Source organism: Lacerta agilis, chromosome 12, assembly GCF_009819535.1.
Source record: "Lacerta agilis isolate rLacAgi1 chromosome 12, rLacAgi1.pri, whole genome shotgun sequence".
NCBI classification, from domain to species: Eukaryota; Metazoa; Chordata; class Lepidosauria; order Squamata; family Lacertidae; genus Lacerta; species Lacerta agilis.
Window position 1 is genome coordinate 11,058,600 of NC_046323.1, and position 14,620 is coordinate 11,073,219.

Below are 14,620 nucleotides of genomic sequence, written 5' to 3' on the forward strand. Positions count from 1 at the left end.
AATATAGAAAATATTTGCAACAGATACAATCTAAGAAGGGAGAGAATTAAATGAAAATAATACAAATCGGGGGGAAAAAACAAGAAGAACCATATGAAATAAAAGTGCAGAGAGGTTTATGTGGTCCTTCCAAGTACATACTGGACTGCAGGTTCTTTAGCAGACTGCAGAACTACACATGATTACGCTCTGTAATGTACTTCCATATGCAGTGGTGCCTCGCAAGACGAAATTAATTCGTTCCGCGAGTGTTGTCGTATAGCGGAAATTTCGTCTTGCGAAGCACGGTCAGAGGAAGCGCGGTCTTACGGGGGGGGAATCGCAAAACGTTTTCGTTTTGCAAGTCACGGCCATAGGAAAATTCGTCTTGCGAGTCACCCTTCCGTTAGCGAATGCCTTTCGTCTAGCGAGTTTTTCGTCTAGTGAGGCATTTGTCTTGTGAGGTACCACTGCAATGGCATGCAAAATAAGGATGTCCTCTCAAAACGAATGGGCTCAAAAATTAAATGCCCTTGTATTGTTCATACTTCAGTTTGGAAGGAGGGAGAATACACAGTGTTGATGATAGAGGTGAGCAATTGAACACAACTTGTTAGCCGTTGCAGAGCATGAGATACTGCTCTGAGCAAGTCTCAAATTTAAACGTGCTCAAGAGCAGGATTTCATTGAACTTCTTTTTATTTATTTTTTAAAAACATTGCTCCTGCTGTTGGCAGCTCAACTGTGGTCAGCACAAACTCTGAGGTCTTGTGTTGCTGAGACCCTCTACTAGCAGTGTTCAGTTTATTTTCGGTGTAGATAGGTTGGGAAGTGTGCATTCCTCATGAGAATGAGGTGTGGTCTGTGGATGATGAGAAATCCATGTAAGGGTTAGTTGAAAAGAGCCCATTGTGAGTTCTTGACCGAAGGCATTAATGTAGAGAAACGGCTGCACTGACGCCTTGAAAAGATGAAGAGGTCTGGGGTTGTATGAAAAAAGCTGTGCTTCGTTGCATTCTGAATTTGTGAGCTCACTGTGTGGCTCATGATGACTGTGTTTTAATCCGTTTAGTCGTTTTAGAAATGGCTGCCCTTCAGAAACGAATAGGTTCAGTCTTTAATTTTTTAAAAAATCTCTGCACTGCAAAGGATTATTGAATCTCTTGCCTATATATGATGGGGGTTAATTAAAAAGAAAGAGGGCCCACAAACCTTATTTACCTGGTGGGACAATGATTTATAAATAGCCGACTTGTATCAAAAGTAATTTTAACCATAATTACAATTAAGCCCACGGGGTTGCGGGTGGCGCTGTGGTCTAAACCACTGAGCCTCTTGGGCTTGCCGATCAGAAGGTCAGCGGTTCGAGCTCCTGCTTCGAAAGCACGCCAAAAAGTGCAAGTAGATAAGTAGGTACCACTCCGGTGGGAAGGTAAACGGCATTTCCATGCGCTGCTCTGGTTTCTGTGTTCCATTGCGCCAGAAGCGGCTTAGTCATGCTGACCACATGACCCAGAAAATGAGCGCCAAAACCCCAGAGTCGTTCGCGACTGGACTGAACTGTCAGGGGTCCTTTACCTTTACAATTAAGCCTATTGTGTTTTGTTCAACAGAACAGGTGTGAAATTAATAAAAATTGAGGTTTTGCAGGGTTTGCTGTCAGCTATAGACACAGGATAGTTGAAAGCAGGGCGTTTATGCTAGATAACTGCTTTAGAAGCTGGCTTGAAGTCATTATTGCAGTCTAATAGAGAATACATCATTGCTACTCACACTGCTGGTCATGTTTAAATAGCCTCACCTACGTTTGGCTCCTGAGGTTTAAATAACTTTGACTTAGGAGCAGAGGTTCTGGTTTTCGTCTTTTTTTAGTTGTGTGAATGGAAACAGCTTGGCGGTTTCAGAAGAAGAAGAAGAAGATTTGCTGCTGAATTAATATGCCATGCCAACATTCTTTTGGTGCTCAGTCACTTTCGCAGAGATGCTCCGATTATGTGTGGCAGCGAGGAAGGTATGTTCCCTCTCACATGCTTAATGTATGAGGCAGCATTGCAGTAGTCAAGGCATCATCTGGGCTGAAGATTCCTCTATTAAGATGGGCCACAGCTGGAGAATTGGCCAGAGAGACAAGACGGCAGACAGTAGATCGGAAGGGGAGAGCATGTTTAATATTCCTGACCATGTTGGAAAAAAATACCTATCCTGTGTAGGAATTTAAATTGGCATGGCGTCATTGGCTATGATTAAAGTCAATTGTGTTATCACTTAAGACAAGTAGAGTAAGGGCCAAGATGCAACTGGTAGACATGCCAACCAATACCTGCCCTGGCTCCCACATGTGAATACAGGCTTTTCAACCTCCCTGCTCAAGTACCGCATTCCCAGTGATTTTAATCACTACACAGTTTAAGGATAGGTCAGGTTGCAGATTACATGAATAGGAATAGGAATAGGAATAATTTATTATTGGCCAAGTACACTTTCCAACATACTTGGAATTTGTTTCGGCTACATTGCAATGTAAACATACAGACACTGTTCCTCTCACAATACAAAGAAGTAAAGAAACCCCACCCATATTTTACCTCCCCTTAAGCTATACAACTACGAATTTAACAATTTAATGGCACAAGGGAAAAAACTATTCTTGTGCCTGGCCGATTTTGTATATGAAGTCCTGTAGCGACGTCCAGATGGAAGTAAATCAAGCAGATGATGACCGGGATGTAAAGGATCTGCTACAATTCTCTCTGCTCTCTTCCTTACTCGGGTAGCATAAATTGTTTCTATTGAAGGCAAGCTAACACCAATTACCCTTTCTGCAATTCTTACAGCTCGTTGGAGCTTTTTCTTGTCTCTCTTAGAGGCTGTACCGTACCAAGCTGTTATAGAATTACAGAGAACAGTTTCAATGATGCCTCTGTAGAATTGAATCAACATGCTTCGGGAGTTCAAAGCAGAGCTCTCAGCTTAGGCACAAGCCAAGACATTGTCTCAAAAACCTGACATGGCCCCCTTTTGCTGTCTTTTTGAAGAGCAAGGTGGGCACAATCATTTGCTTGTTTTGCTTTCAGGATGATGGGGCTGAAAAAGCCGAGGGTTGTTAGGAGCCCCATATCCCCCTTCACAGGGCTACAATTTCCAGAGGAGAAATCTGGGAACTGTAGCTCTTTGAGGGAAAGCCGTGGCAGTTTAAAACGGCGCGATACTGCTTTAAATCAAGGAATCAGTTATATAGAATCATAGCATTGTAGAGTTGGATGGGGACCCTGAGGGTCATCTAGCCTAGGCCCCTGCAAGGCAGGAATATGCCTGCAGCCATGGCGTTACCTGCACCATACTCTAACCAACTGAGCCATCCAGTAAATAGTGCAGATGGGGGTTCTCAGTCTCGGGTATTTTCTCTGGAGAATGGTGTGGGTTTTGTTTTTGAAGTTGACGGTATCCCCTGTGCCCTCTGAAGCCATCAGCACTACTTCTGCATTTAAGAAAAATCACTGTAACCTTTTTGGGCAAAATTCCCTGTTTGGTGGTTGACTCAATTATTGAACAACAACAATATTGCATTGTTTTGATAAAAGTAGCAGACAGTCCCCCATCCCCCCCGTAGTGCTATTCAAAACCCTAGTGAGCCTTATTTCTCTTATCAGAATAAATTTGTTTTCAGATAAAAAGGGCACACAGTGTTTGGACAAAGCTGTATGCATGTAGTGGAGCTGCAAAATACGGTATGCAGTTTCACTTTGTCGCTGTGTTGGGACAAAACTAGAGATGGATAGATCAGTTTATTTCCGGTCAATGACAATTTTGCATATATTAATTCAGAGTTTTGCTTTATTTCCACATTTATGTGCATTTTATTATTACTGTTTTTTTAAAGCCTTCACAGAAATTTGTATTTAAAAATGTTTTTTATCCTGAAAAGCACATTTTAAAATGCATTTTGGCACTTGTTGCTGAGAACTGTGTCGCAGATTTCTGGTGCATACAAAACCTGAAGAATAATTACATCTCAACCTGCATATTAGTCTGGGAGGTGTGGATCAGGCCACCGCTTCAAAATACACATAAATTAAATTCCTCAAGCATCTTTACTCAGAAGCTGGTGTTCACGTTGTTTTATAAAGTGCCTAATCATACTTGATGCTTGTAAGCATCTAAAAATAAACTTGTCCTGCCTGTAGGCTTGCAGTCTAATCAAGGACAAGGAACATTGAGAAATAAAGGAAAGAGAAGGTGGAAGAAGAGTCAGATTTGAAGAAAAGTCAAAGTAAACACATGTCAAAGGACACGCTTGATTGTAGGAAAATCAGGTGTTGGGTGAGAGGGTATTCTAATGGCAGGAAGCTGGTATGGACAAAGAAATGCAAGCAGAGAGTAGAGAAAGTCCGGTTGCTTATCATTAAGCTTTGATTCTGAGAAGAAGCATATAAAGATGGGAAAGAAGAGGGTATGCTGTATAGGAGAATACTGTGGTGGAATTAAGGAGTGCTAGTAGAATCTCTGGAGGAGACTCTTGAGAGTCCCATGGCCTGCAAAAAGATCAAACTTATCCATCCTTAAAGAAATCAGCCCTGAGTGCTCACTGGAAGGACAGATCCTTGAGGCTCCAATACTTTGGCCACCTCATGAGAAGAGAAGACTCCCTGGAAAAGACCCTGGTGTTGGGAAAGATGGAGGGCACAAGGAGAAGGGGATGACAGAGGATGATATGGTTGGACAGTGTTCTCGAAGCAACTAGTATGAGTTTGGCCAAACTGCGGGAGGCAGTGAAAGATAGGCGTGCCTGGCGTGCTCTGGTCCATGGGGTCACGAAGAGTCGGACATGACTGAACGACTCAACAACAACAACAAGTAGAATTTAGGAGTGCTAGTAGAATTAAGGCCCGTTCTACACAGAGATACTATTTTTCTTTTCTCCCCCCCCCCTTTTTGGTTGCAAAGGATGTAAAAGGTATATATATTAATTTGACTCTTAACAATACATAAAAATACTCAGCTTGAAGTGGTTCTTTCAGGCCATATTCCAAGTTACATGATTGATCTGCGTACTTCACAAGAGCAGATTTCCTGCACGCTACTAATCCTGAGATTGCACGGCACGGCTTCCTCCTCAAATCTTGGTCGGCCTTCTTTCACTTGGCTGATATAAACAATGGTGAGATGGCTGGTTTCCCCCCTGCTCTTTATTGGAGAAATTGCGGGGTGGACTCTAGTGTACGACAGAATACATAGCTGTCCTCTGCCTGCCACTTAACTGTTTAATTTGAAAACCCTCGTAACGAGCATACGGTCGAGTTGCATCACACGCACGTTTAACTTGCAATAATTCAGGTATACACTCTTGGCTGTAGCTCCATCCCAGTCTCCTGCCTATGACTCTTTCTGACTGCCTCCTTTCTCCTCTGGTCTCTTGATCGCAGCAGAAACAAGGGGGCTTTCCCTTAGCTGCCAGGTAAAAAGAAAAGTAATTTTGGCTATCTGCAATTTTTGCATATACATGCTGCTTCTGGAATGTAACCTGCACATGTGACTAGACTGTAATTGTACTTGTTCGTGCGCAATATGTGACTGAATATACCACTGCAAAGTGCCCTAGATTTTGGTACTTCTTAGGAACGGATTGATGATAAATCTGGCACAGTGGAAATCCTGAACGTCCAAAGGGAGCCATGATGGCAGCCCAGTGCAGGGATCCCCAAACTAAGGCCCAGGGGCCGGATGCGGCCCAATCACCTTCTAAATCCAGCCCGCGGACGGTCCGGGAATCAGTGTGTTTTTACATGAGTAGAATGAGTGCTTTTATTTAAAATGCATCTCTGGGTTATTTGTGGGGCATAGGAATTTGTTCATATTTTTTTTCAAAATATAGTCCGCCCCCCCCCCACAAGGTCTGAGGGACAGTGGACCGGCCCCCTGCTGAAAAAGTTTGCTGACCCCTGGCCCAGTGGGATTTGGCATATTTATTTCCTTCCTTAATGGACTTATTTACCTCCAGAATGCTTATCAAACAAAGAACTTACTTATTACTGGTTCCATTAAGTCTGTTTCCAGTGTAACACATGAGGAGGAGAGAAACAACTGCAATGGTAAAGTGAAAACGGTGTGCAGGCACTTAGTAGAAGAGTGGAATTTGGTGTATGTCCATTTTTGGGTGGAAGGAAAATAAAGCGAATGCGCTGTCTTGTGACAACGTCTTCTGCAGTCACAAGATGCAAGGTTCTTGCCGTTCAGCTCAACACATCATATGAATGCTGGGTCTGTGTCCTTTTAGTAAATGGCCCTGAGAATCGGGTCCACCCTAATTCTCTGCATTGCCACCAGCAGAAAACATCTGTTCTTCGATCTGGAAATTACTGCAGGAAACCAATCTGGCATGGGATACTGAGTCATATTGAAACTTCATTTCAAGAAATAGTCTGGGAAAGGGAAGAACTGTGGACTTGGTACTCTTCCCAGTAGCTGATTTATTGAGAAATATCCAGTGCTGGAGAGAAATAAATCATGATTTAAATTAGCTGCCTCTCTGGAGGGATCTTATTGCCACTCCCCAGATTATGATTTCATGTCTTGGGATGTTCTCCCAAGTTACTTGTGAGAAACAGATGAGTAAGCAGAGCAGTCCCTAGGTTTTCTTTGATATCCACATCTGCCTTCCGATAAGTCATTATGCATTATGATTTGGAAAAGTACTTGCAATTAAAAAAAACCATTGGAAGCAGCTCTTGTTTTGCTTTATTGTTTTGATGAATCAACATGTGCATGAGAAAAATCTGAGTTTCTCATATATTACATAGCAGCACACTCATTGGAAACCACAGCGAATCCCTGCTCTCTGGTGAGTGTGACCTGTAATGATACACATCTTTCCAAAAACCTGTTCCTCATATTCACACTTCACAGTTGAAGAGGTATAGTTAAAATTCTCTCTCTCGATCGCATTGAGTGTAACAACTCATAGAAAAAGCCATTTTGTAAGTGCCGGTATGTTTATCCATAGCGGTAGCATGAAATAACCATGGGTGAGTTCAGCTTGAATATCTTCTGGAGTTATTTAACCAAGTTTTACTCAGAGTAGACCTGTTGAACTCAATGGCCCTAAGATGGTCACATTCATTAATTTCATTATAATGTGCATAAAATTGTCCAAATGAGTGTTTTCCGTGGCTCATACAGAGTTCATTGGAACGAAGTAAACAAAGCAGTAGGATTGTAAAGGTGATAGTAACTTCTGCTACAGTATCTAGGCTCAATATTAAGGGTGTTTTCCATAATTGCATTCCCCCCCCCCTTTTTGCAATTTATGACCAATAATGAAAAAGAAAAATCACAACAATATGTTCTTTTGGAAACAGCCAAACAATAACAAGGGAGTATCAACAACAACACATGTGGATTTCAACAGATCTTGTTCAGAGAAGCAGATTTTATACAACAGCAAAATTAAACGAAGGCAGATGCCCTCCTAGATATGTTGTGTATTGCAATACTGTGTGCGACTGCGATCCTATGCACTTTTACCTGGAAGCAAGCCCCACTGAGCACAGTTGATGCCATCGGCAGCCATGCATAGCTGTGCTGTTAGTGTTCACGTACACAACCCTTTACAATGTAAAGTTTGCATAACAGGCACGGTATCGACACTGGAAACGATCTTACCGTTTGCTTATTTTAGCAAGCACTTGGATGCAGAGTAAATTACCGCAAGTCAGAACTGATTAATGTCAGTTTATTTGCGGTTGCACAAGCCACTCTGGAAAGGAAGCATCTCTCTTACCACTGTCTAAGTAATATACCGTAGTCCCAGGCGTTGACCCCAGTGATAGAGCTCCAGAACTACCCTACCAAGAGCAACGCCACTAAGCTTAGCCGAAGAACAGCAGCAAGGATGAGGCTCCAGTGATGCGCTGGGGGAGCCCATCTGGTCCTCATGCCGTTGGGTCCATGCAGCCTCGATCTTGCTGCCACCCTGCCAAGCCCCATCCAGGTAACTCAAACAATATTGCTGTCGTTAGGACAACCTCACGCATCTGCCCCACTGCCCACTAACCATCATAATCCGCGAGTTCCTTCCTTTAGTGACCTTGTTACATTATGTGTGCTCTTCGTTGTTGCCTATACAGCCTATACCTTGGTTCCCGAATCAGCTCACGAACACCGCAAACCTGGAAGTGAGTGTTCCGTTTTGTGGCTGTTTTTCGGAAACTGAACATCCAACGCAGCTTCTGCTTGAGTGCAAGAAGCTCTTGTAGCCACTCAGAAGCTGCGCCTTGGTTTTCAAATGTTTCGAGAGTCAAACGGACTCCCGGAACAAATTAAGTTCGAGAACCAAGGTACCACTGTGCTAAAAAAAATAAATAGAATTCCTAAATAGAATTCCATGAGATTAGGTGGGAGCGGCTGCCAGCACACAGAGACTAATAAGGCTACTTACATTTCGTTGCTAGGCTCAAGCAGTTAAGTCTAAAAAAAATTAAGAAGGCATGTTAAACATTTTAAAAGTGCACGTTCTTTAAGTATTCTGCTAAAATGACCTTTGCCAAATGCTTGTCCGGATAAACATCTGAGTGAGCAAGCAGATGCAACACAGAGAAATCCTTGGTTGGGTCTGTATGTGCCTTAAAGGTTTAATAGTAGCTGCCAGTGGGCAGGGAGAGGGATTGGGGGAATCTGTCAAAGGGAGAAGAGTGCCTAACCCTGCCCCCTATTCCAGTAATAATAATAATAATAATAAATTTATTTATACCCTTCCCATCTGTCTGGGTTTCCCCAGCCACTCGGGTGGCTTCCAGGAAAATATTAAAATACAATAATTCATCAAATATTAAAAGCTTCCCTAAACAGGGCTGCCTTCAGATGTCTTCTAAAAGTCAGATAGTTTATTTCCTTGACATCTGATGGGAGGGCATTCCACACGGCGGGCGCCTCTGCCGAAAAGGCCCTCTGCCTGCTTCCCTTTAACCTCACTTCTCACAGGGAGGAAATGGCCAGAAGGCCCTCAGAGCTGGAACTCAGTGTTCGGGCTGAACGATGGAGGTGGAGATGCTCCTTCAGGTGTACAGGGCGAGGCTGTTTGCTGCTATTTGCTCCATGAGACAAAAAAAATTCAAATACCCACCTGCTATTTTTTTTAAGAAGGCGAGATCCTATCACAAAGATCATAGTGTCATAACTATTCTTTATACAGTATGTGTAAAATAGCACTCCTGTTGAGATATGACAGAGGCCCATCATTTGTGCTTTGTGGAAACAGTTGAAGTCCTATTTCCCAGTTGGATGAATGGGTCTCCACCATTTTGATTTGGTTTGTTCAACATATCTGCTGGTTTTTGTGTTGTCTTGAGCTGTTCTTAGCTATTTTTACTGGACATTACCTTGTGATGCTTGCATGGAATGATGACGACGACGATAAATACATAGCCTTAGAAGCAAAACTCAGTACTTTTATTCAGGGCAAAATACCGGTGGTGCTATTAAGAGGGGAAAGGGTTGTAGCACCTTTCACAGACTTAATTCGAAGACCATACTTTCGCAACCCCTCCTTCCTCCATACCTTTTAGCTGTAGAATATTCATTGTAAACTGAGGAGGCAAGTTTTGCCAAAAGCGTAGGGTGTTTAAAAAAATGGTGTTGAATGCAAACATTTTTTTAAAAAATCACACGGTTTTTCAACACGTGACTCCTGCAGAGGATCTTTGAGGAAAACCTCAAGAGTAGCAAATTAACATAGGGTTCGTTCTTATTATTATCGTGCAACACCACAGATTCCCACGGTTTTTGCAAAAGAGAGATTTGAAAGCTGTTCCCACAACTGCTGAATCTCTCCACGCTGCTGACAAAGCAAAACTCTACAAAGCATCTTAACTGCTTGCCTTGTTTTGCATGTTGTTTTGCCCATAGGTGCACAAGCATCTCAACCAGTACTGTTAATTGGAAACTCCGTAGAAGAGCCATTTCTGCCTTTGACCGTATTCTCTCTGCCTTACTCCTGCTGACCTAGTGTCTTGATGTCATAGGTGCCCTAGTCTGGCGGATTTGGGCCTACCTGTCTGATGTCAGAGCAGTTAGCTTTGACCAGAAGAGCAATTGGACAGGGACTTTTGAAACTTGTAACTTCTGAATTTTGAGGTCTGCGATCAAGCTGCATTAAAATAAAGCCCTAGAATGGCATGGGTTTTCAAAACAGGCCCTTCTGGTTCTATTTGTTTTGGAGCTTCCGGGTCAGTGTTTCCCAAACTCGGGTTTCCAGCTGTTTTTCTGACTACAGTTCCCATCACCCCTGACCACTGGTCTTGCTAGCTAGGGATGATGGGATTTGTAGTCCAAAAACAGCTGGAGACCCAAGTATTGGAATACAGTGTTCCAGGTGGAAATGGGTAAGAACATACCATATGTATTTGTGAAAGCAAAAACCAGAATACAGAAACTGTCAGTCTGTATCTATCTACCTGTCTATTCATTTTTATTGAATTTATATACTGTCCTATAACCACAGGGTATATGAAACGCTTCCTAATGTGGCCTTGAAATGAGGATAAACATGTGATTTTGAAGGAAGAAAAATCCCCTTATAGTTGAGCCACTTTGTTTTTTTGGCAACTGGCAAAAAGAAAAGAAAAAAGGGTGCGACTTTCTACTTGTTCACATCAAGCTGCCTAAGATAGTAATTTAAAATAAATAAATCTGTGAGCACTATTAGGGTAAACAGATTATAGAAATGAACAGAATGTGCTTCAGATAAGTGAAACAATTTTACCTCCTAAAAGTATGTTTGCTTGTTCCCAGCTATCTGCCTTTATAAATAAACTAGTACATTGAACACCCATATGCTTTTATGTTTGGAACTATGTTTTTCCACCAGCTTGGTTTCTCAACCAAACCATAATATACACCTGTCTGTCGTGGGTGTACTCTATTTCTCCCATGCTTGGATTACTACTTAAGTGTTATGGAGTCTTCATCTGACCTGTCTTTGTGTGTCTTTTTTAGGAACCTGCGTGAAGTGCAACAAAGGTGTATATGGTGCAAACCAAGCTTGCCAGGCAATGGGGAATCTCTACCACGACGGATGCTTTACCTGTGGGGCATGTAGTAAGTATCTGTTATATCAAGGAAAAGCTTCTCTGTTTACAGGCTGGAGGAGATTTGCAGAAAACGTGTGCCTTGCCCAGAAAAAAAAATGGGCACAGACCTGATGTCAGAGGTCAGCAAAGTCAGGCATCAGCTGAGCTCCAACACTTAGCAGAGCCTCCTAAAACGCTGCCTTAACTCTTCGTGAGAGCCAGTGTGGTGTAGTGGTTAAGAGCGGCAGACTCGTAATCTGGGGAACCGGGTTCGTGTCTCCGCTCCTCCACATGCAGCTGCTGGGTGACCTTGGGCTAGTCACACTTCTTTGAAGTCTCTCAGCCCCACTCACCTCACAGAGTGTGTTTGTTGTGGGGGAGGAAGGGAAAGGAGAATGTTAGCCGCTTTGAGACTCCTTTGGGTAGTGAAAAGCGGGATATCAAATCCAAACTCTTCTTCTTCTTCTTCTTCTTCTTCTTCTTCTTCTTCTTCTTCTTCTTCGTCTTTTTTTTCTTTCACGTGTGCACTTCTACAGGGAGTTAGTAAGTGTTTAGAGTCCTATAATAATAGGTTTATGGTTCTGCTGGAAATAGAGAGTGTCCCACTCTCATGGTCTCTGTCTCTTTCCATGAGACAACTATTTTAGTCATACCTGTTTATATTTAGAGGGATGTTCATTAGTGGTGTTCAGTGGCAGTAAAGGCCACCTGGCTCTTTACTCAGGACCTCGTACCTCACTTCCCAAAATAGGGATTCCATTCTTTCTTGTACTCAGAGTTACAATAAATGCATCAGTGTTTCCGGGAATGCGTTTTATATAAATCTCTAAATTTACTCCTGCCTTGCAGGCTTATATAAGCATCTCTTCAATAATAGTTGAAACACAAGCGCTTGTCATCTTACACCGGTTTCGAAGGCTTAGCACACAGGCTTTTCAGATTTCTGCTTTCAGAGAGCCTTTTCATAGCAACTTATCCAATGGAGAACCTCTGAAACTTGAAAAGCGTTCCAGTGTGAGATGTGGGGATTCAGCTGGGTGTGTTGAACTTGACACCTCATGCAAACCGAATGTGTGCCGAATGGCTGGCATTTTGGAGGGGAAGGATGTAGCTCAGAGGTAGAGAATCAGATTTGCAAACCAAAAGCTTCAGGTTCAATCCCTGTGTCCGGCAGCAGAGGATCCAACCCCCACCGCAGGTTTCCAGGAACGGATAATACAAGGGAAAGTCCTTACCAACTGCTTTTTATTCAATATTCACAGAGAGAGGCATGGAGATGCAGCCTTTTGGAATAATGGTGTTGCTCCGAGTGAGTCTCCACCATCTCCCTCCCCTTCTTCATGTATCATCACTATGGATTCTGAGAAGTACCCTCTGCCTTTGAGCTCTTTGCTCTCCTACTTTCAATGGTCGCTGGGTTCTGGGAGAAGGGGGTCTGGAATGCTTTCTAAAGACCATTCTGTGTCTATTAGCTGTCCCCCCTCTGGTGCCTCTTCCTCCTCCTCTCCCATTATTTCCCAGCTTCCCCCCTCATCTGCCTCTAAGCTGTGATCTCCCTCAAACCCCTGTTGTAATTCTGAACTGTCATCTTCTTCCCTGGAAGGGTCAGGCTGGGGAGGTGGTCTCCACCCTGGCGTCTCCAGCTAAGGCTAAGAGAAAGCCCTTCCTCAAACCCTAGAGAGCTGCCAGGCAGTATAGACCTGGTGTGGGGAACCTTAGGCCCGCCATAGGTTCCTGAACTACAAATCCCATAATCCCTAACTGTTGGCCAGGTCCTTTGGGGCTAATGGGAATTGTAGCTCAGCAACATTTGGAGAGCCAAAGGTCACACCAGGTGTAGACAGTACTAAGCTAGATGGGGGAAAGGGTTCTGACTCCATTTAAGCTTCCCATGTTCCTATGAACACCGCTACTGGTGGACAAACTGTCTTCCCAAGGGGCTTGTCTGCTTTTAGTGACCTTCTCATTTGGGAAACTGCCATGTCCCAGGCAAGACGACTTGCCCAATGGATCCAAGTTACAAGAAAGGAGATGCTGACTAAACACCAGGAAGAACATGACAGTGGACCACGTTGGCATGAATGACGTTATAGATTCCCTTTTAAACCTAAACTGCTCCCATGTCCCTCATCTTGATTAGGCCTCTGTTTAAAAATATTTAAATGAGCGGGCTTAGCTGCCCAGAGCTACAAATGTTCTAAATTCTACACTATAAATAGGTTGTACCCTTGGAAGCAAACCCCATTTATTTCAGTCGCACTTGCTTGCAAAAAAAAGTATGCTTAGGTATGGTATTTATATGGGGATTTGTATTTTGGCATTAAGGATAAATGCACTGCATATATAATTAGTATCATTCCGTATCAAATGAATGTCAGAGTTAATCCTCTCTAGGTGGGTGGGACTCTGCCATATTTTGCTAGCCATTACAAGGGTGTTGCATTGTCATTGCCCTCAGTAAAAATGCAAATGATAGATCTGCGACCTTAAAATGCCCAAGGAGTCAACAATCAAATTGGAGCTCTCAGGCATATTTACATGGGTTTATTGTGAAGGACATCTGTCCTTCCTACTTCATATGTTTTCTACAGAAGATTGCATTCTGTAGAATGCACCTAACTCAGTGGCCACATAAACATGTGTCGCCATCCTATATACAGGAAGTCATTTTGTATTCTCTCTCGGACAGGCTTTTATAACTTGAGGAATGGTTTAGGAGGCAAGAGCTATGGCTGACGACTCCAGTACTTGGGTTTGCTTCAGGAATAGCTCATGGGACTGTCTGTAACACACGATGCCTCATCAGCTTTCCTCTGACGCAAACCCTTTGCACAAGAGAAATGAGGTCACATCCCTTTTTACATGTGGCTCCAGAAGCAGTTTTTGCAGTTCAGCAACTTGGACATACGGCTTGCTGAAGGATCAGTAGAACCGCTCTTCTGGATGCAGGCCATAATTCATAAGACAGGTACACTTTACTGCGTCACAGAAATAAGCACTGAAAACCATGCAGTATATCGTTTCACCTGCCAGAGACCCTTTGTCCCTTTGATACTTGTAGTCCAATTTCACACATTTGTTTGGAACGCAAACTCGCCACATAGACTTGGCATTTTCGTGTCATATGTTTCTCATATTTTGAGCTGTCTTGAACCATGAGGTCACGATAGGAACGACGAGAGCCAAATAAAAGAAGTGCAGAGGAAGTACTTTAAATGACTGGAAGAAATTAGGAGAGGTATAAGGCTTAAAAACGAAAAAGAAGACGTTTGACATGCAGGGGAACTGATGTTCCAGATGTTAGGTAAATCATAAAATCCACATTTGGAGCCTGAAGTTTTACACATTTTGGAAAGGGGGTGAGTTATGCCAACAAAGAGAAATGGTAGAATTTTGTTCCTTTGGTGTTCTGTCCTTAATAACAGAGGTGAGAATGATTGTTGAGGAAAGGGATAGTACCTTCATCAGAGGAGGGTTGGAGGTTTTTTTGTAACGTAGTTCTTATTCATTTTCATCTTTAAACATTTTAACATGGTTGTATTGAGGTATCTTTGTTGACCTTAGAGCGTTATACTTTT

General features: G+C 42.9%; 1 protein-coding gene across 1 annotated transcript in view; it reads left to right on the forward strand.

Annotated features, from left to right (window-relative positions):
- Window positions 1-14,620, forward strand: part of LIMD1 (LIM domains containing 1) — a 38,139-nt gene that overhangs the window by 11,213 nt on the left and 12,306 nt on the right. Inside the window, exon 2 of the mRNA XM_033165338.1 lies at window positions 10,969-11,070. Within this exon, the coding sequence (XP_033021229.1) occupies window positions 10,969-11,070 (102 nt within the window). The remainder of the gene's footprint in view (window positions 1-10,968; window positions 11,071-14,620) is intronic.